Source organism: Euwallacea fornicatus, chromosome 32, assembly GCF_040115645.1.
Source record: "Euwallacea fornicatus isolate EFF26 chromosome 32, ASM4011564v1, whole genome shotgun sequence".
NCBI lineage: Eukaryota > Metazoa > Arthropoda > Insecta > Coleoptera > Curculionidae > Euwallacea > Euwallacea fornicatus.
In genome coordinates this window covers 1,809,866-1,830,903 of record NC_089572.1, presented here as the reverse complement: position 1 = coordinate 1,830,903, position 21,038 = coordinate 1,809,866, and the positions used below count along the sequence as shown (strand labels likewise).

General features: G+C 41.7%; 1 protein-coding gene and 4 long non-coding RNA genes across 7 annotated transcripts; all 5 read right to left on the bottom strand.

Annotated features, from left to right (window-relative positions):
• Positions 1-1,944: 1,944 nt before the first annotated feature.
• Positions 1,945-5,315, bottom strand: LOC136348318 (uncharacterized). Of its 2 annotated transcripts, none has more exons than XR_010733620.1 (4): positions 4,256-5,315; positions 3,494-4,120; positions 2,450-3,426; positions 1,945-2,394 (listed from the first exon to the last, which is right to left on the bottom strand). It is a non-coding gene; the product is annotated as an uncharacterized lncRNA (long non-coding RNA). The 2 variants fall into 2 exon arrangements; XR_010733621.1 differs by having other exon boundaries at positions 4,864-5,315.
• A 1,733-nt stretch (positions 5,316-7,048) lies between these two features.
• On the bottom strand, positions 7,049-9,015 carry LOC136348324 (uncharacterized). 2 transcript variants are annotated; one of them, XR_010733629.1, is made up of 3 exons: positions 8,717-9,015; positions 7,877-8,661; positions 7,049-7,695 (listed from the first exon to the last, which is right to left on the bottom strand). It is a non-coding gene; the product is annotated as an uncharacterized lncRNA (long non-coding RNA). The 2 variants fall into 2 exon arrangements; XR_010733628.1 differs by having other exon boundaries at positions 7,049-8,267; positions 8,334-8,661.
• A 737-nt stretch (positions 9,016-9,752) lies between these two features.
• On the bottom strand, positions 9,753-10,886 carry LOC136348328 (uncharacterized). Its single transcript, XR_010733633.1, has 2 exons — positions 10,707-10,886; positions 9,753-10,104 (listed from the first exon to the last, which is right to left on the bottom strand). It is a non-coding gene; the product is annotated as an uncharacterized lncRNA (long non-coding RNA).
• A 46-nt stretch (positions 10,887-10,932) lies between these two features.
• LOC136348335 (uncharacterized) lies at positions 10,933-11,613 on the bottom strand. Its single transcript, XR_010733640.1, has 2 exons — positions 11,396-11,613; positions 10,933-11,256 (listed from the first exon to the last, which is right to left on the bottom strand). It is a non-coding gene; the product is annotated as an uncharacterized lncRNA (long non-coding RNA).
• Positions 11,614-16,476: 4,863 nt separating this feature from the next.
• On the bottom strand, positions 16,477-20,436 carry LOC136348417 (gastrula zinc finger protein XlCGF26.1-like). The gene is made up of 9 exons (XM_066299209.1): positions 20,433-20,436; positions 20,039-20,208; positions 19,844-19,952; positions 19,482-19,631; positions 18,754-18,943; positions 18,080-18,137; positions 17,894-18,002; positions 17,538-17,717; positions 16,477-16,598 (listed from the first exon to the last, which is right to left on the bottom strand). The coding sequence occupies exons 1-9, from the start codon at positions 20,434-20,436 to the stop codon at positions 16,477-16,479; spliced, it is 1,092 nt and encodes a 363-aa protein (XP_066155306.1).
• Between the last annotated feature and the right edge of the window lie 602 nt (positions 20,437-21,038).

Below are 21,038 nucleotides of genomic sequence, written 5' to 3'. Positions count from 1 at the left end.
ATCAGTTATTTGTTGAAAACACTCGTCAATGCAGCTACTAATTGCACATTCAGGTTTAACAAAAACGTGATTCTTGATGTACTCCTTCCTTTTGAAGAACTTGCCGCATGTTTTACATTGGAAAATCTTCCTTTTCCTGCAATCCCTAGACCGGTGCACACTTAGAGAGTTCACAGTCTTGTAGCTCTTGGAACAATCTGGGCACAAGTAGGGTGGACCCATTGTAGAAACTGAAACGAGCATTTGGTGTAAGCGATATCGAAAACTTGAGAACATCTCGAGTGTTTTGTAGATATTTAAATGAATAGGAGCACGGCTCATCTAAATAAAAATTGGAGCACTATAGCAGGCCCAACTAACGCTCCGCAATGAGCATAGATTAAAATGAGCATTTACGTTGTGCTAACGGGTCATTAAGGGACTTAATTGAGCACTCGCGAGCGAAGGAAGTGTTGAAGCAAGTGATTGCAGTCTTCTGAAAGGATGGTGAGAAGGTGACTGTAGCATGGATTTCTCGTCAAACGAACTCTGAAGATCCAAATCAAAACAATCGAGTTATGCAATATACATTTGTTGGTCAAAACCGTGTACTTTAACTGTTGCAAAACACTTCATATATTGTACAATATCACGAACTGGGTCTTGGTGTTCTTTAAGTCTTTTCTTTACCCGTCTGCGGCGCGTCAGAACTTCATCACACGATCCACTGGAATTTAGAGTCTTTTTGATTGTCTCGACACTGCCTAGATCTCCTCCGATACCGATCAGATCACCCCCTGGATCTTGCCATTCATCACGACCATTCTTTGTACCAGGCTCTGGTAAGAATTTAATCGCTTCGTCCCCTGAACGTCGGCGATCATTGGGTCCCTTCTTTACTCCCCACCGTTGGACGCTCATCGAGACTTCGCCACACCAATCAATGGTACCTGAAGTGTGTTTAGTCCTACTCTACGTATCACTCTGACGTTTGTCGAAAGAGTCCACCTGCCGCTAACTCTTTTCTGATTCACATTGTTGTCGCTTGAGTGTTCATAACTTTCCCGAACGTCTGGAACGCGACGAACCCAAAAGTTAGTCAAATTTCTCAGAGAGCAACAGACATTGAACGCGGTAATTCAAGTGAAGTTTTGCAGGAGTGCGACCGGAACTCGGAAAGTGACTAGTCAGGAGGCGCACGTGGGAACACGGCCGACTACTGAGTAACTAGCTCGGGCGCGAAATTGTCGGTCTCGATGGAAGGCGGATTCTCCTAGCCGGAAATTGGTCGTCGGTCACTTGCAACGCCCTCCAGTGCTCAGCACATAGATCGATAGGTCTTAAGGCAAGGAAATTCGTATTTTATGCATTATTACTCATCACATGTATACTCATCTTCAAAGCGTGATTTACTCAACTTGTTACTTAATAAAAGACAATAGACGAATTTGATTAGGTATATTCACAGAGCTAATTGGTTTTTATGTATTAACCTCGAGTGCTTTAACAGGCTGGCTTTGCGAAACGTGCTGAAAGAACAAAACTGACAAGACCACGCAGGGGTCTTCTGGCATTCCCACTTTCTGTGTCTGATGAGAGAACATTTTTGCCTGTAGATGCGTTTGCAAATGGGGCACATATGCGTTCGGCTTTCTGCAATTAAAATTGCGATTGTTAAATTTGTGGAGGATCAGAAAATAAATAATCTACATTCTGAAGACATGTCATGATAATTAAAAACGCTATCAACAGCGACAAGTTTATTTAATCTACAGAAACTTTGTTGTGTTTAACTCTCATGTGACTCTTTAGGTTGGGTTTTTGGTACGACCGAAAACTACAAAGCTCGCACTGGAACATTGGTCTCTTTTCGCATTCCCATTTCTTGTGCCTGAATAGAGAGCACTTCTGTCTATATCTGCGCCCACATGTGATGCACTGAAAGGCATCTAGAACATAAAACGTTTATTCAAAAAAATTCTTTTTCGATGAGCGACTAAGAGGAAGAAAGGCCGAATAATGTCGTTGTTCCTACCAATGTAGTTCTTACACCCTCTGATTGCACTTCAATTGAAAATTGACTTTCTGCTAGAAACAGTTTAAATTTGGAATTTTTAGCGTGGCAGCCTGCAATGGCTGGGAACTTATTCTTCCTGGGCGGTTCGACCAAAGTTCAACGCTTATTTTAACATAAAATCAATGGATCCTCCCAGTAACACTCTTTTATTCAATTTCATAAGTAGCATCGCACATTATCGACGTGGTACTTCAGGCTCTTTTTCTGGGTGAAGGTCTTGCCGCACGTGCCACATTTGAACTCGACCAAATGCTGCTCCACCTGCATGTGCTTCACCAAGCTACCTTTGTATCTATATCTTCTTCCGCAATTCTTGCAGCAATATTTCTTATCCTGATCTGCAAAAACCACTGCGTTATTCGCGAAATGATAAACAAGCCTGTATGCCGGGACCTGTAACCTCGACATTGGATTTGGCTTCTTTGGAAGTTGGATTTGACGTTGGATTCAACGGGATTACCTCGAGGGGTACATTTCTCTCTTTTGGCTTATTCAATTTCATCGGACAACAACGATACACGGCGCTGTTGCTACGAGCGCCACCTGGAACGAGTGTCCGGCGGCGGCCCAGCGACAGCTTCACGTCCGACGGCGCATACAAGAGGGACAAAGTAAATTTACTGGTATTGATCAGTGCCGAAGTCAATGCCAAATCTGAATCCAACCTCGAGCTTACCAATCCGGCTTCAAGCAACTATCGAATCTCAAGGACGTGACCTTCCAATATGGGCACCAGGCGGAACACCAGTAGAATGATCGTTGCGGAAATGAAATAATGACGTTCAAGATTTCTTCACTTAATAGGGAGGGATCTTGGGGTGAATATCTAGATGGTTTTTTTTCAGAGGGAGCTGGTCTGTTGTGCCACGAGACTTTTACCTGGAGATTGTGGGCCAAACCGATGCGAGTTGCATAGCACAATGATATTCGAGATTTCTTTATTACTACGTAGATAACTTGTAATGAAACATATAATGTTTTTCCAGCATTACCGGGACCAATCTTGCAAGAGGATTCTCAAAATTTTCCACCTATTGGGATGAAGCCTAAGAGGGTGATATTCAGGGTGCTGCAGGTCAGATTTACACTGTTATATGTATTTTTCACATGGCAACTCTATATAAAAGGTTTCTCCAAAAATCGTATAAATACGTACAATAATTAAACTTTGTTTATCAACTTCTCAAGGTGTCTTTTGGAGCACAATTTGAAATGAATGTTCCAATTTGACTTCTGATGGAAACTTTTTCCGCACACATCGCACTTAAATTGGGGGGACCTTCCACATTCGTACTTTTGGTGTCGGTTTAAGGTGCCCTTGTTCTTGTAGCTTCTCCCGCACCGAATACAAATGTGAAGGCTTATTGGATCTGAAAATAACAAACGACATATTAGACTAAATCCAGACTAACAATTAACGTTTAATGTAGGTCCTACATATCTGAACGCAATTCCGTTGGAAGCTATCAAACCGTTTTCCTGCTAGTAAAGGTCGTAACACTGTTTCTTCACGCGGTGCTTGATTGTGTCCGTTCACTGTTACTCAAGAAATCACATATGAAGATCCAGGTGGTTGCTCTTTAGTCCAGTAGGACCATTCAGAGAATCGTGGCCACGACAGATAAACGTTTGAAGCAACTGGAACAACTTCAGAACAACTCTCGGAAACTTCAGATTAAGCACCAGCAAAAGCCTTCGTCGGATGTTTTATTAGCTACATGCATTACACGATAAATTGTCTACAAAATGGCACACATAAAATATATGTTAAATCTAAACTTATGAACTAATAATTATTCTAACCCATATGGCACTATACTAGCCCTAAGTACAATGGAACCATCTATAGGCCATGATGAGTGGCCATATGCTTCATTAAAATGTACTTGTAAGTGCAACGCTTTTGACAAAGCTTGCAAATAAAAGCTGGCTCTTTGTTGCACTCAAATCTCATGTGGCGTCGCAAGTTGTTGAGATTCTTGTAGGAAGAGATGCAGTTGTTGCATCCATAGCGACCGATTTCCGTCATGCGATAGTCAGGGAACTCCTTTAATGTTAGATTTTCTAAAAAAAAATCCATGTAATGCTATCAAGGGACCGTACGCGCCGAATCGGATCAGGTGGTCGAATCGGCTCGGCACAATCGGCGCGGCCGCGCCGATTTCGCTGCGCCCCCTCATTTCAGCCGATTCAATTCACGGCGACGTATGCCGATTGCGCAGAGCCGCGCAGACCGGTCCGGTCCAGTGCGTTTGGTCACAAACTTTGCAATACGCATGCGCAGGCAACAAGACACTATAAAAAAAACGATGATGAAAGCTCAGTTTGTGCGTACTTCGCGGGTGCGTGGAAACTAGTTACAAACACGCACAGAAGGAACAGTAATCTGGGGCCAGGTATAATAGTTGTTTATCTGACAAGTGAGGAAAGTGATGCGTTTTCGCACGCTCGTTGCAGCTGACTTAACGACGCGCAGAGGAGTTCTTAAACGTGAAACTGTTTTCAGTGCCGAAGAGATAATATGGTTTTTTCCACTACAGACTGGATTTGATAAGAATTGCATGTAAACCAGTAAAGAACATAATAGGATGTGGAGGGCAATTTGAGTTTATCTTTTTCGGTTTGTCAAAAAGAGCAACCGCGGATTTGGTTCCATATTTGCGTTGGCTAAAGAGTGGCCTTTACTACATTTTCACGTTCACCCTGTACATCAAACAAAATGATTAACAAACATTTATATTGTTAGTAAATTCACATTCAAAATTAAAATCACATTTAACATTGATTTTCAGTTCGCAAACACTTACGTGCACCAGAAAAAGCCATAGTGCTTCTCATTAATCAACATGAACTCGAAACAGCACCTGGGGCCACATTTTAAAAACCAACCACAGGTGTCCCTCGAGTCTGGCAATCAACAGTTCTACGTAATTTTGATGTCATTCCCTGTGATCATTCCACTGCCAAAAATACGAAAATTGATCACCACGAATAAATAACACGCTGCCTCATTCGTGCTCTAAATTTACTTTCTCTATGGCTTTTCTCACGTACACTCTGAGAGGGCTCTTTTCAGATCGGTGGACTACATCTGCTTGGCGACATCTGTTGTAGTGAGAGCGCATGTTAGACTTCTGGTGGAACTCTTTTCCGCACGTAGAGCACTTGAATTGCGGCACTTTGCCGCATTCGTAGCGCAGGTGACTGTCCAGAGTGCGCTTATTTTTGTACCTGCGCAGGCACTGATGGCATTGAAACACTAAAATGAAATTCGGTTTAGGAAGGAAGAAATGACAAATTCGTATAGTTTAGCAGGCAGAATTGCTGAAAGGGGATTGTAGCTCTTTTCGAGACCTGGAGAATGCGACGATGTTTGCGGGAGTAAGAATGAATAGTGTTTTTTTTATTGCGAGGTTTGATGCTGTTGTTTCTAGATAACCTGAATTAACTTGAAACCTTTTTGGTTTGCTATTGATCGTGTTTCCTTCGGTATAATAGTTTGCACGTTTTCGCCATGTCAAGCAAAAGTACGAGTTTTGATTCGTCAACATCTTTTGAAGAGGTCTAAACATCCAAACTAACCTGAACTAACTTGCTACACCACGCTAATTACTTAAAGGCAAATAGTACGACCAGAAATTTACTGAAAACACGTGAGTAGTTTTTGGATCGTGCCCGTTCAGAAATCCAGCAGCGAAAACTGAATCTAATGATCGAGCGGTTTCAGATATTGCTCGTTGGGTAAACAATTATTTTATTGTTGATTTAGCTAAACGTCTAAACATCCTTGTAAGATACTATTGTAGCAGTCAACTCCGTTTCACTACCCCAAACTTCTCTTCCCACCCTTCACCAACGACAGACACCATCCTGCTCATCCTCCTTAACAACTTCCAATTACTCAATGCCAAAGATCCTTCCTAAGTTCGCGTCCCTGCACCGCTTTAAATGAGTCTTCAAATTTGACTTTTGATGGAACTTCCTGCTGCAAAACTGACACTCGAACTGCGGGACTTTACCGCACTCGTACTTCAAGTGGCTCATCAGATTCCCTTTGTAGTTATATGACCTGTTGCACTTGCCACAGTGGAATTTTTCTGAAAAACAAAGGGCGTAATTTAGACCTAAAGAGAACAGAAGACTGACCGGTTTTCTGTGGGGTTTGACTAGGAATTTTTTTTTTATTTGAGGGAACGGTGTTTCAACCCAAATGGAGCCTCAAGGTGAATAGCAGGTTGAATCTCACCTGAAATCCTGCTGTTGGAGGAATGGACCTATGCGAAACAAGGATCTAGTTTGTGTTTCAATAATCAATTTTTAATATTTAACTAATTTTTTTACACTGGTTTATGAACACTTGCACTAACGTCACCAATTCTTTTCCCATTGGAACTCGTTATTGATTATATCTAAGTACTGAAAATGATAAAAATGAGAAAAAAGTTTTTCATTATTACAATGAGATCTAAGGATGGCAGCGCATGAAACATGGAGGACAGTAGCTTTTGAAACACCCAGTACACCAGTACCTGGTCTTGGGACATCGAGCCTGCGCATAGGAGCGACCATTCTCCCGGCTAAGAGTCTTGTAGCACGCGGTGCAGCGCCTGTGCACACGTTGACCCAGGTCTTGTAGCATGTGTTTAACATCTTAAAATCAAAAACTCCCAATGAAAATCTCCATAAAACTCCATTCTTTGGTACTAAAGCATTCGCTAATTAAATGTTTAGGTACATTTAGGTATTTTTATTATTAATACTGAGTACAGTCTATGGCTAGTGACTAGAAGAATCGGTTTGACCTAAACATGATGTTATGCTTGACCCGAAAATGTATATCCAGTTCTTGCTTGTAGTAGTATTTGTTCTCGCATATGTAGCAAACCATAGTCTTCTCCTTGCCGCACTCCACTCTTTGGTGTCTACGCAAATTGTTTCTGATTGTGTAGCTTTTGCCACATTCGTCGCATGGGTATCGGATTTGATCTAAAATAATACAATTAATAACAATTTTTAACTCAGAGCTATCGGGCAGCAATCCATTATTAGTAGCTAAATTTTCTACGACTACTCGTATTTGTTTTTCAACATGAATTCGTTTTCGAGGGGTTAGATGGACATGTTCCGAGCAGCCCTCATGAATTCGCTGCTCAAGTTCTTGTTATACACCCTCAGGGCGTCAAAACTCTGCTTTTTCACTCCCATGCTGAAAGAAACGGACCTCTTGCTCGATCGAACGAGCTCGAAACAGTGCGTGCTCGGAAATTTCTTTTGCGCTCCCGTAGACTATTCGAAAAATGTCCCTTTATGGATGCGTAGTGACCCGTCCACGTGCTTGTAGGTTTCTCGTTCGATATAAGGCGATTTCGTTTCTTTTATCTCGTGTTGATACTTTATCGCATTTTCTGTCTTCCGCAGTTGAATTTGCAGAATGAAAAATCGCTTAAAAGGGCCCTGCTCAAAACTCATAACCGTTGTGTCCGGACTCTGCGAACGAGTTTATAGCTTCGAAACGACAGGTGGAACAACGGCGCGGATTCGACCTCCGAATTTAAGATTCGAAAGAGCCAAAGAGCGATGGCAGCGACACCCTTAAGGAAAATGCTTGTTCGGGGAAACCCGCTTGTGAAATTTGATACCTAAAAAGGAAGGAACTTTTAGTCATCTGAAATAATGGTTCACTGGCAAACTATGATTGAGAGAAAACTCTTGTCAACGCAGAAAACTTTCGCTAAAACCGTATTTTTACATTCACTTGTTGGAAGGACCAGACTTCATTCTCATTCATATTAGCTGAAGGAAGCGCTGCGTTTCACCTACTTGGGAGCCCCACAGTTTGTTGGGAGTCATCAATCGGTGCTCGTACTTTTCCCCAACGTTTCCGTTATTTTCTGGTTAGTATTTTGATGTTTGGCCTTCTCCAGCGTTGTCCAGTTTACACGATGTGTCCATATTGCGTTTGTTCTTGGAGAACATTTTGCCAAAGACTCGACTCATATTGGTCCACGACCACCGCATTCGCCTGATTTAGCACCGTCGGACTTCTGGTTCTTTAACAAGGTCTCTTCGGGGATCCCCGTTTCGACTCGATGGGGGGAGGGGGGGACAAAGCCGAATTGAAGAAAGTATCGAAGGCCACTCCGGAAAAAGACTTCCCCAACTGATTCGAGAATTCGACAAAAACGATGGCGGAGGTGTCGGACGGAGAGTACTTTACAGACGATGAAATTTCTTTGAGGGAACAAATAAAGATTTTTCCTTTTATAGATAAATTTACCTTATTTTCTGACCGCAGCGCTATGGCGCTCTTTATCACGTTTTCGACGTTTCCATTTGAGGATTGAAAACAAAATTTGGTGGAGTGAAAAACGAAACGGTAACAATGGCAAGGAAAATTTTACTTTCTTCTCTATTCAACCATTACTTCAGAACACAATTTTTCCTGTTCAAATGCGCTTTTAAGTTCGACTTGTATCTAGCTTCGTAAGGACAATTGGGACACTTAAACTGCTTCTTAGTATTTTGGCAGGAATACCTTCGATGCTCGTTAAGACCCTTAAGGTACTTATATCCTTTCCCACATTCACATTTGTACTTCAACCAATCTGCAAAAGGAAAGTTAAAAACGCCGTTTTGACCATGAAGGAAAGAGACACGCACAAAGAGAAACAATGTCCGAGAGAACATAAATACGGACTGTTACTGTTGGTATCGAGATGAGCATATGTTTAGAGAAAACACGTGTAGTCTTTACATGCACTTAGAGACTAAAAATTACAAAAATTCTCTATGAACTGAGCGTAGGTGTGCATATAAGTTGTCCTTCCTTTTAAAGCGCCACTTGCAGCCTTGGAAAGTGCACTGGAACTGGGCTTCTTGACCACACTCGAATTTTTTGTGACGCGACAATGTTGTAGCATGCTTGTAGGCCTTAAAACACATGTCGCAGGAGAACTGACCTGAAACAAGGGAATTAATAGATCCCGCCGAAGCGACCCGAAATTGGCGTAGACACGCTCCCGATTTCCGCGTCGGAAAATCGGAGGGATATAAGTCTGCACAAAATTAATCTGCAACGTCCAAAACGGTAACGAGTAATTTACTCTATTTATCTTATTGATTTCTATGCTGATTTTAGTATAAACTGCAATAAACCTCGAGTTTGTCGTCGAGACATGCGACCTCGCGTTACATCGAGACAATTTCAATGTCAATTCCGTTCAACCTGCAGCCGGTCCTAGTGTCATTGCATGGGAACATTCTCTGAATTCCAGAAATTCTTTGTTTAGGTCCCTTTTATTAACCCAAATTGTCATTAAACACATACAAACAATATCACTTAATCGTCAATTTAAATTTTCTTGAGACCGAGCCCTAGCTCTCTGAAGAACTGCTCGGCAATGTTGGAATGGTTGTTGCGAACGTGCTCATACAAGTGTGATTTTCTCTTGCTCATCCAGGGACAAAAAGTGCAGGCAAAGTGCCTTTGGTTCCCGCACTCGTATTTCTGGTGCCTTTGGAGTGAATCGTAGCGATTGTAATTCCTGCCGCACTTGTCGCAAGAGAAGTTCCCAATTTTCCTGTAAACTCGTTGTTTGGATGGGCGGGTCACTCCTAAAATTAGTAAATTTTCGTAACCGTTGAGTCAGTTAAGCATTTTGTTGAAAGCAGTGATGTTGGACAAAGAAATAATAGCTGAAGCCCAAAAACTACCTTTATTTTTAAGCAAAATAATATAAAAATTTTAACAAGACATACATATGTTTCCTAGAGCTGGAAAGAATATGCCGAAAATTTTACCACTCGTGAGTTCAATTATCGCGAATGAGACCATCATTTTCTGATGAGTTTCGATTTTAGATTCAGAGGTCGCACGTTGATGCAGTGCTTGAGCACCATATGCCTCTTCAAATTTCCAGGCTGGAAACAGCGGTACTCGCACAACGTGCATGCGTTCATTGGCTGTTTTCCACACTCCAATTTATGGTGCGTTCTCAGGGTGCTTCGGTACCTGTAAATCCGTCCACAATCGTCGCACTTGAAACCACCTGGAAAAGCAAAGTGAAGTTAAGTAAGGGAAACGGGGAAGATGAAAACCGGGGGACTGCCAGAGAAGGAGGAGGAGGGGAAGAGAGGGGGGGATTTTGTGGCTCCCAGGCACATTAAAGAAGAGGTTGATACGTGTAAATAATACTCTGAATTGTAAAAATTGAAGCTGGAACAAAGGGGAGGACGTGACGAAATGAAAATTACAATCAACACGTTTTCAAATGATCCGACCTGGGGCGGTCATCTGCGGACGTTTACCAGAGATTCAACGAGAGTTAAATCCCTCTCATTGCATCGTCGGAAAGACCCGGCCGAGAAATCAATAAAATAACGTTGTTCGGGTAGTTCAATCTTTATTTCAACCATTTAAAGCCCCGTGATGGTCTCACCTTGGTCGTTCCGCGGTTTCGGAGGGAAAGTCGCAGCGGGGCCGTACAGGTTATTGGCACCTCGGGACTCGAAAATTGGGGTCGAAAAAGACAGCAATAAAACAGTGTAGTTTTTACATAAGTGCAACCTGTATTCCATGCATGGTTGAAAAGCAAATTAATCCATTCCCCATAAAAGATGATAATAAACAGACACTATTCTAAAACAGCACCTTTAATCCCGTGTATGGTGGCTAAATGTCGCTTAGCATTTTCCCTTCTGTTGCTCTTGTACGTGCAGCGTTCGAACAAGCAAGAGAACCAACGTATTTTCCTGCAACTCGTTTGGACGTGTCTCTCGAGAGATGGCAGGTGCACGTACTTTTTACCACATTTCGGACACACGTGTTTCTCTAAAAAGACACACGTCTGTTAGCCCCGGCATATGCAACTGTCCTCGGATGGAAAAGGAAGCGATTAAAGAGACTTTTTTCCAACTGGATGTATAAATTGACATTACAAATAATTTACAACCATGACCACAATTGGTCGTCTAAGGGGCGATCGAATACCGAGTTCTATCTACGAAAACTATGTTCTTCCTGCATATTTGATGTCGCCGCACTAAATGATAGATGATGTGCATTTTTCTCTTGCACTTCTTGTCGCAGAAGATGCACTCAAACATCGCTTTGACCCCACACTCCCACGTCAAGTGATTATAGAGGGAGGCCTTGTGTTTGTAACCATGTCCGCAATTCGGGCAAAAGATCGAGAACATACCTAAAAATACTCCTTTATGGTTACTGTTATTAATAATAATGAAAAAAGTCGTGTCATGAGATTACGCGTATAAAAATAGACATTTTATTTCACTGTTAATTAATCAGTTCATATTATACAGCCTTAAACCTGAACTAACGTAAACTAAGCCGTGCACGTTTTCCATGTGAGTTTTGAGGGTGGCTTTTTGAGTGACACACTTGCCGCACACGTAGCACTTAAACTGAGGCTTTTTGTTGCATTCGTACTTGATATGTCTCCATACTGACGTGCGATGCTTGTACTTCTTATGACAAGTAATGCAGACGAAAGAATCTTGTTGTTTAATAAAGTAACTGTCCAACGTGTTGATGAAGTCTGGAAAAATGGGAGAACACATAGAATTGCCACTGTATTAACAGAAACGTACAAAATGCAGCAAGAAGCTAGGTGATGCGTGCAGTTAGTCCGAGTCCTAAATATGAAGATACAAAATAGAGGCGTTCCCTTCCCTTGCCACATCTGATATTTCGCTAATAGCTTACGATCAATCCTAAACACTATGTCGACAACTTGCATGCTAATGTTGACATTTTAACTATTTATACCCAATTATATTGCCAACTCCACGTACGCCGAAAGGCCTCCTGCGGAGGTGACACCCGGCAGTCAATCCACCTTCAACAAGAATCATGCAGGTTCCATCAGTTCAAGTGGAAACGTAGGGATTGTGAAAGTAGGAAAAAACCGCACGAGGTTCAATGTCTCCGGCGAAGACCGACGAAGTGGGTTGTGCGTGTAACGGCTGACATGGGCGGAGTCGGTCTGATGGACGCCTCCACTCCGATATTTAGATTAGTAATCATTTCACTGTCTTCGCGGTGATGGGAATTAAAAAAATATATTAGAGCAAAGAGCAGCAATGTAAACGCATAAAAAAACAACTGGATCTTACATTCGGAAAAATTTTGAAAAGGCGTGAGATCTGGTAAAGCTGGCCTGACTCCGCCCCCTGGACCAGCCCATTCGGTTGACGTGCCCACTTCGGTACTTCGATTAGGATCACTTTCGCTGCCTTCGCGGTAGGGTTTTTGGTTTGACCATCAGAGCAAAAAGCAGCAAATGTACACAAACAAAAAAACAATTAATCCATGATTATAACGTGGCAGTAAGATTTCTGAACCGGTGAGAGATCTGGCGACATTGGCTGGCTTCACCTACGTCAGCCTGTAGAATTTCAACCCACTCCGTTGGTCTTTGTCGGAGCTACATTAAACCTTATGCGGTCCTTCTCCTGCTTGCACAATCGCTACGTTTCCACTTGAAATAGTGATATCTGTGTATCATTCTTGTAAGTTCTATCTCATTTACTCCACCTAAGAGCTTCGTCGGACTTGAGTAAACAGGCTGCTCATGCTATAAGTTAAAAATATTAACTCCACTAATTATATTGATACCTCCTTCACTCTGAAGGAGACTCATGGTAGCATACACAAATTGAGAGTCATCCTGTATGTGAGATTCGCGAGAAGACTATTAGAGATAAAGCAAAAAAACTTTCAATTATAAACTAAGCGTTGAATGACGTGTTGGACAGCTCGAAACTGTAGCTAACCGTAACTGGGACGTTTGTTTTCGGGTGCTGTGTTTTCAGTCAAAGGCGGAACACGCTATCCGCCTTTATTTCAGAGTTCTCAGTTCCTCCTTGGTCTACAGGGTATGGATTTCCCAGCGATGTTGAAACTGTTTTAACGGGAATTTGGAAAATGTGAAATGTTCCATATCCTTTTCACACCCCGTACATAGAGACGAAATGGCAAAAAAATACTCGTAACCCAGGACCCATTGACCGAGAAGGGCGCTCTCCATCTTAGGCTGACAATCCAACATTGCCAGGTCTAAGTAAGAGCTGACCAACGCGAAAGGACTTTTTTGCTGTCTCGCTTCATCTTGCGCTTACTTTATTTACAAATGGGTAGCATAAAACAACCGGTGATTCACAACGATTATAATCCTAAATAAACTTTGACCTAAGCTACAACTAACGAACTATTGTACAATGCGGTCACATAGATCATTTATTAGCGTTGATCTCGCTGCACTCATAGATCAAGTGTTTCCTCAAGTAGATTTTCTTGGTGTAGGTAGCCTTGCACCTGTTACATTCAAATCTACCGTCATCGATAAGGGTGAAATCTGGAACACATATCTTGGTCACTCTACAGGGCATTAAACACATCGCATAACGGTCAATTAAGATTACAGGGAGACGAATGAAACTCAAAACTGATGCGATAATATCTGTAATGTATTGGGGAAAACTTGATAAGACTAAATCTACAAGCTTTGGCATGACGTTGATATGTCTTGTGGGCTTTTCTTGTTTTCGTGAGAGACTCCCCGATAGCGTTACTCTCCAGGAAACCTAAGACTATTAGAATTTACGGGAGAGAAGGAAGAGGTGACGACTATAGAGAAAATTAATTTACGGCCTCGTGAGAGGATATTTTTGCAAGTTGGACTATGGAAACGAGAGGAGGAAGGCGACTAAAGAAAGAATAAAATGGGGAATAAAATGAAGGAAGGAAAGAACGGAGTGGGAATGGAAACATTACTGTGCACATGTGCACGTTCGTCCAATGGGTAATATGCAAGTTATTGCGGTCAAGATATGTCAATTTTTTGCAACATTTTTCCTGCATCAACAGCTAGAAACAGTAGGAACTTGCCATTGTTGTGCCCACTGTGTTGTGGAAAATCCCACATCGCCTGACTTTAAAATATACTTTATACATGATCGCACTGAATTCCCGTAAATGCTCGTTCCATTCCTGCCAACTCTATCCATTATTACAGTTTTTATTGAAAACTAAAAACTGCTTGTATCGCAAAACGGTTTATGCTTCCTTTGCACATGTTTCGTAAGGTTGGATTTCCACCTAGCGATGTAAGAGCATAGGTCGCAGGACCACTTCTTTCCCACTCCGCAAGACCATCTTTGGTGCTCCTTCAAACCACCAATGTATCTGTAGCTCTTGCCGCAATGACACTCATAGGTAGCTGTAATTAATTTATTATCAAAGATTACATTGGCCTACTAACAGGTGAGTTCCGACCGAGAGGTAGACTGATCCCACACCTGAGTTCCAAAACGTCAGAAACACCCTTCGAAATTCGTCGCATATATATCTCTGAGTGTTTCTGATGATTTGGAATTGGCTTCCTACCCTGTTGCGACAGAGCTGAAGCGTAGCGAAACCCTTATTTTAGTTAAACCTAATAAGGAGAATACCTGTTGTCCAAGTTGTACTTTTCGTGGGTTCGGTGGTAAATGGGACTTTTTAATAAATTTTATTAAACACAAATAAAAAAATCGGCAACATGTGGACTGCTCAAGGGACATTTCCAACTATCTAGAACACTTTTGTTTGTGTTTGGTCATTTTTTTCGAATCTCAATACTTAACTTTTCCCATTCCTGTGCGTCCTCTTATGTTCCAGTGGGGCTCTGCAGTAGCCGAATTCGGACAAAACACGTTTGAAATGTTCCGGGTGTTAAACTGGGAAAAATAAGCCATCAGATACAGAAGGGCGTCTGAAGGGCGAAAACCTCCCTCCCCTCGGGTGCCCGATGTCCTGGATGATATTGAGGGCTTTTTTTTAGTTAAAACTCAAACTACCAAAGGTATTCAATTACAGGAGACTTTATACATTCCTCTTTTCATAATATAAGTTTCTATGATTAACGTATGACCTCTTCGTAATTAAATTCCACTCAGCCGCCGCATGGTTGTTAATCCAATCATGTCGCCTAAATCCCTGTCTGGAGAGATGACTTCGTAGGCACAAAAGGGCCATGCCAGCAAAACGCAAGTTAATATCGTTAAGGTGCGTGGTTAATGTGATCCCCGTCAAGTACACATTAAAATAACGGCTGAGTCTTCAAAGATATTTTGTGGATAGTTTGCTGCTATGCAGTCTCAAGTTAGCAGTTCTCGAGCTTTTATGTCTACACTACATCCACGAAAACCATTATAGATAAACCAGGAAAACATACGAGGATTGTCCCAGAAGTACCCGACCTGACATATAGATGGCGATTTTTCTGTTAAAAATTGCGTGTATCACGAAGACATAACCTTCAAAATCTTTATGTTTAAAGTTTGAGGGTGCTACGTTGATTTGGATTTGTTTTGGAGCTGTTGTAGCGAACGCTTTTAGAGATTTTGCGAACACGAAAAACTTGGTTATCGAAACGTGATTCACTACTTTTACTTAAAAGGTCTCAGTCCAGCTAACATTAAAACGAAGTTAGGTTCCACTCTGGGGGAATCTGGTCCTTCATTAACCACTGTTAAATATTAAATGGCAGAATTTGATCGCGGTAGTACAAGCTGCCAAGACGAACTCCGCAGTGGTCGACCCGACGATGCTCCAGATCTGACCACTCGAGACATTTTGGTAAAAAAACCGAACTATACTGGAAAGTAGACGTTTCAAAAAGTACTTTATATCGCATTGGATATGAGAAACTTGTGCGCAAGATGGTTGCAGCGACTTCTCACAACTGAAAAAAAACAGTGCCGTGAGGATTATCTCAAGGGAATGTTTGGCAAAGTTGCCCAGCATCAATCCGAATTTTTGCGTCGATTCATAACCACGGATGAAACATGAAAGGGTGATGACGTCAGTTCTTTGGGATGCATGTGAGATCATTTTTACAGACTATCTCCCTAAGGAAAAACCATAAATGGAGAAAATCACACAAATTTATTGCAGCTTTCGCGCGATGAAATTTGGGAAAAGCAATCGCATTTGGTGAAAAAGAAAGTTTTGTTCTAACAAGATAAGTCACCAGCCCAGACTTACCTCGTCGCAATGGCCAAAATCGATCTACTTTAATTCGAACATTTTCCTCGCCCCCCTATTCGCCAGATTTAGTCCCCTCAGATTATTTTCTATTTCCACACTTGAAAAAGAAGGAGGTGGAGTCCGAGGTTGGTGCTTATTTTGAAGCATTCGAAGCTCCCTAATAAAAGGGTATTAATCTCATAGGAGACGGTCAAAACATACTGCAATATTTTTTTTTCTTTAAGAGTTTGGTCGGGCACTTCTCGGACTGCGCTCGTATATTTGCCATTAAGACTACGTGGTCTAAAACGAACGGTACATTTTAACTAATGGTTATAATTCATAACTTAAACTTAGCTACGACTAATAGACTATACTATCGATACATAGATCAATTCTTCGAGTTGATTTCGGTGCACTCGTAGATCAAGTGCTTCCTCAAGTAGATCTTCTTTGTATAGGTAGCTTTGCACCTTTTACACTCAAATCTCCCGTCATCAATAAGGGTGAAATCTGGAAAAAAAACATTTTTAGGTCATTCTACAGGAGACAAAACACGTTACATGGTCATAACATCTGGGACGTATTGAATTTCAATGGATCAAATCATAAAAAAAAATGATTTATGTGTCTGTTAGAGGTCTCTTCGGGTGTTTCTTGCTTTCGCGAGGAAATTCTAGGATATCGCGACTAGCTAGGAAACCTCAGCGAGTTAAGGCAGAAGATTATCGAGAAGAGCACTTTGCTGGTTCTCTCAAAGAACAATTTTTCCGGATTTCGAAAGGTGCGAGAGAACCATCCAAGTTACTAAAGAACAGCTTCAAGTTATTAAATGTCTTGGAATGGCTCTACCAAAGCAAAAAAGATCTGAAGGTTTCTTTGGACTGCACCCTTATCATCATCATCATCATCATCATCATTATCATTATCATCATTGCAGCACAATTTGGTACACGTTCATGCGAAGATACGTCAATATTTTTAATAGTTTCTGCTGCATTTGCAATTCGAAATTGAATAAATTTTTCATTACTGCACGAGAATCAAAGTCAATCAATTGCAGCTCCAAGCGCCTCAATTGTGATGTCACAGAAGAGGAGGCGCATAAGTAAAGAGGAGGTATGAGCCACATAAGGTTTTTAATGTTACTTAAAAACTTTAGTGGGAGACTTAGTTAAATCTTCACATAAAAAATACGTATTTTATGCTTTTTGCTTTAGTAATATTTGTATAAAATGGAAATACATATTACCGGCGTTATGTAAAAGAACATGCTGCATTTATGCCACTTCTGAAGAAACGGTTTATGCATCCCGTTTGCCCGAGCGCTTCAATAATTGGACACCCTGTACATTGCAAAATAACATAACTCCAGTTAAGCTTTAAAGATTTATTATGAACTATAATGGTATCAACTCTTCATCCATTCTCCCGATTTTTACTTAAAACTACTTGTATCGCAACATGTTTTATGTCTCCTTTTCATGTGCTTGGTTAGGTCGGATTTCCATCTGGCGATGTAAGTGCACTGATCGCAGGACCATTTCTTCCCCTCTCCACAGGACCACTTTTGGTGCTCCTTTAATCCACCGGGGTATTTATAGCTCTTCCCGCAATGGCACACATATATACCTGCAAATGATTTATTGTTATAGATAGAATTGGTAATAAAGGGTCATTTCCACCAGAACCGAATCTGGGCAGGTCTTGCTCATCCGACAATTTCTGACGATTCAGAAATGGTTTTTTACCCTGTTACAGAGAAGGTGACTGAAGGTTCAGCCATACTCCTCCTCACATGTTCAAACCGTTGTGATTGCGTTGTCCGTCAGTGTCTGAAGTCTTCCTACCGCTATATCGGTTTTGTCCAATAAGTGCAGCTTTGTCGCGTATTGCGACATGCACGGTGCTTTCGCTCTCAAGCCATTAATTAACTGTTCATCAAAACCCAATCGACAGTTGTCTAAACCAATATTAATTGGCTAAATTTACACCTGTGCCACAGTATCCATCACAATTCGCTTAAGGTCCAGTTGTTCGAGCTTCTGGTAGCTACCCAGGAAAATAATTTATACCGAAACGACGAAATCAGAACAGAGCATTGGTCAATTCATTCATTTCCGTGGATATTATCTAGCTGAGAAAATTCGCAGAAGGTTGCGAACCCGGGCCTAAAACCTCCCTCGAAGAGGGGAACGCCTCGGACATTAACGTTGAAATTCATGATCGATAAGAAGGATGGCAAACACAGAAAGAAATGTGGTTGTTTCGGTTAAAACTTTAATTGTTTAAAAGAAAGAAATATATTATCAATAGTTCTTCGCGCATAGCGTGGCCTGGTGTCGCCGCAGGAATCCTGCACTACTGAATTTCCTTCCGCAGTACTCGCAGGTGAGACCTTTCTTACTGGCTAGACAATCGGTTCTCTGATGGGTACTCAGATTTTGTTTGAATTTCAACACACGGAAACACTTTTTGCATTGAAAGCCTGGAAAGAATTCGAAAAGTGTATGTTTGATCTCGTTTGTGTGAGAACTCCTTCAGGTATAAACTCAAAGTAGCCGTCCAATGCATAAAACGAATATATTTACGTTTTGGTTACAACCTACAACTGAGTAATATGGCACTAAGTTTGATAATACATATTTGGCAACTACAAGTTATTCACTTTATGGTCAATTGGTAACCGTGGACGTAAGCCACGTGACTCTTCAGGCTGCTCTTCTGGGTGAATGCCTTGCTACAGAGCCGGCAAGTAAACTGGGGAGCGACGCCACATTCATACTTCACGTGGCGCAACAGGTTCCACTTGTACTTGTAGCTTTTCAGGCACTTTCCGCACGAGTGGCGATATGAATCTACAAAAAAGCATATTAGCTCTGGTTAGTCTTCAGAGGAGGCATGCGACATGCTTTGGTTGCGAAAATGTGTTAGGTAAGGAGCTGAGTCGAAAGCTGGTCAGTATACACACGTCCCACTTTCCGGATTAAAGTTACTGTTTTCTGGGGTTCTCCTTTCACGAGATCAACTTTCTGATCCTGGACGTTTTCTTTCAGGCATGTGCCGCTCAAGCGAGCCCCCCCCCAAATGAGTTATTTCCACGATGATGCCAACCCCCTCATGCCGATTCCGACCAATCCCTGAGCGTTTATCCTCCAATAACTGGACAAAGACACAAACCGTTTCATCGATAAATCTATGTATTTTATTACAAACGACTTAAACAGAACGTAGGTACTCATTGTTTACTATTAACCTTAAACTTATGAATTAAAAAATAGATTAAAATTCTATTAAGGCACGTTTCAAGAATTCGCTGCAGGAGCAACCGTCAAGCTCGGGCCTTGTGCAAAAAGATATAGTGAGCCTTCAAGTTGCTTTTATGCCTGAATCTACGGAAGCAGACTTGGCACTCAAACTGGGGCTCCACGCCGCACTCGTATTTAATGTGTCTGACCAAATGCCCTTTTTGCTTGTAGGACGAGTTGCAGTTGGGGCACATGAATCTGCCGTTAAGATCCTGGGCGAACTGCATGTTCCTAAAAACTGTAATTATCGGTTAGTGATGGAGGGAAGTTCTTTGGTGACGGGTTAGATGTTAGACATGCTATTGTATGCAAAAATAAAACACATGCGTCCGAAACAAAACTGTAGCTTTATTACGACTACTAAATGCAACAGTAAACGGAATTCGACCCGTGGCGGAAATGGAATGAATTTTCCAGCAATAGTTGCAAATCGGGCAGCTGGTTGCGTACTGCCCTGATTGCTTAATCTTAACGTCGCTGTTATCTCGTGTTGTCCGTTTCCGCTCTCGTAACTTCTACGGGTCCACCCTGGTCTCTCCTCACATTGAATTTGGGACCACTGAATGAATTGAGGAATCAACAGAAATACTTAACGTTCGAATATTTATATTTCCTGCGGTTCGCGGCCATGAGCACCTGATGTACCTTCACCATGTGGTTGCTCAAACTGCCTTTCCTCTTTGTCTTGTAGTTGCACGAAGCAATAGTGCACTCGAAACGTTTAGCTTTACCGCATTCGTAAGTCAAGTGGTTGTACAAAGAGGAGCGATGCTTGTAGAAGCGATCGCACGTGGGACAGGGATAACCACCCGTTTCTGAAAAAGACAATTAGTGAATTTAAATTGAGCGTAAAGATGTCAGCGAGAAAAAAATGGAAGAGAGGGAACCCGGTCGGCAAACGAGCCGCGAGTTCCATCGCATTCGGCGGGTCCCTTTTGGAACCATCCAAATCTAGTAGGAAAACTCCATTCGCCCTCTAAACATTTCCGGGAGGCCTTCGGTGGGGTCACAGATTCAAACTTCTTTTAAATTAAATTACTCATTTTATATATTACACAGTTTTCACATTAAATACATCTTAAAATCAACGAATTATTGAGAGTGACAATGCTTCTGGTGCTCCTGCACTTGCTGGTGCGCCCAAAAGAACTTCTTGCACACCGAACAGTAGCGCTGCTTCACTTGGCCACACACGAAGTTCCTGTGGTTGTTCAACGATTGGTTCCTCTTGAACTCTTTGCCACATTCGCAGGTGTATTTTGAACCCTTGAACTTTGAAAGCTCCTTTATCGTTACGATTCGTTTTTTGGATTGGATGAGCGTGTTGATGTCTTTGGGAACGATGGAACCCACGATCGGCTTTGCTACAATAGAAAATCGTTAAGTTAGTTCAGGCTCGATGAGGATTCGTGATGACATGTCGAGACAGATAATGATAACGGAGGTGCCATAAATAACTAGACAGTTGGAATAGTGAGAAACTGAGGATTAAAGAGACATAGTTTATTTGAAACATCATGAGACCTTAAGACGTGATGCGGTAGTTGTGGTGCACCAAACCAAATATGATATTTTAAACTGGTTGAATTGAGCGCTTTCAATAACAATTCATAATTATTTAAGTAATAACAATTAAACTATCCCG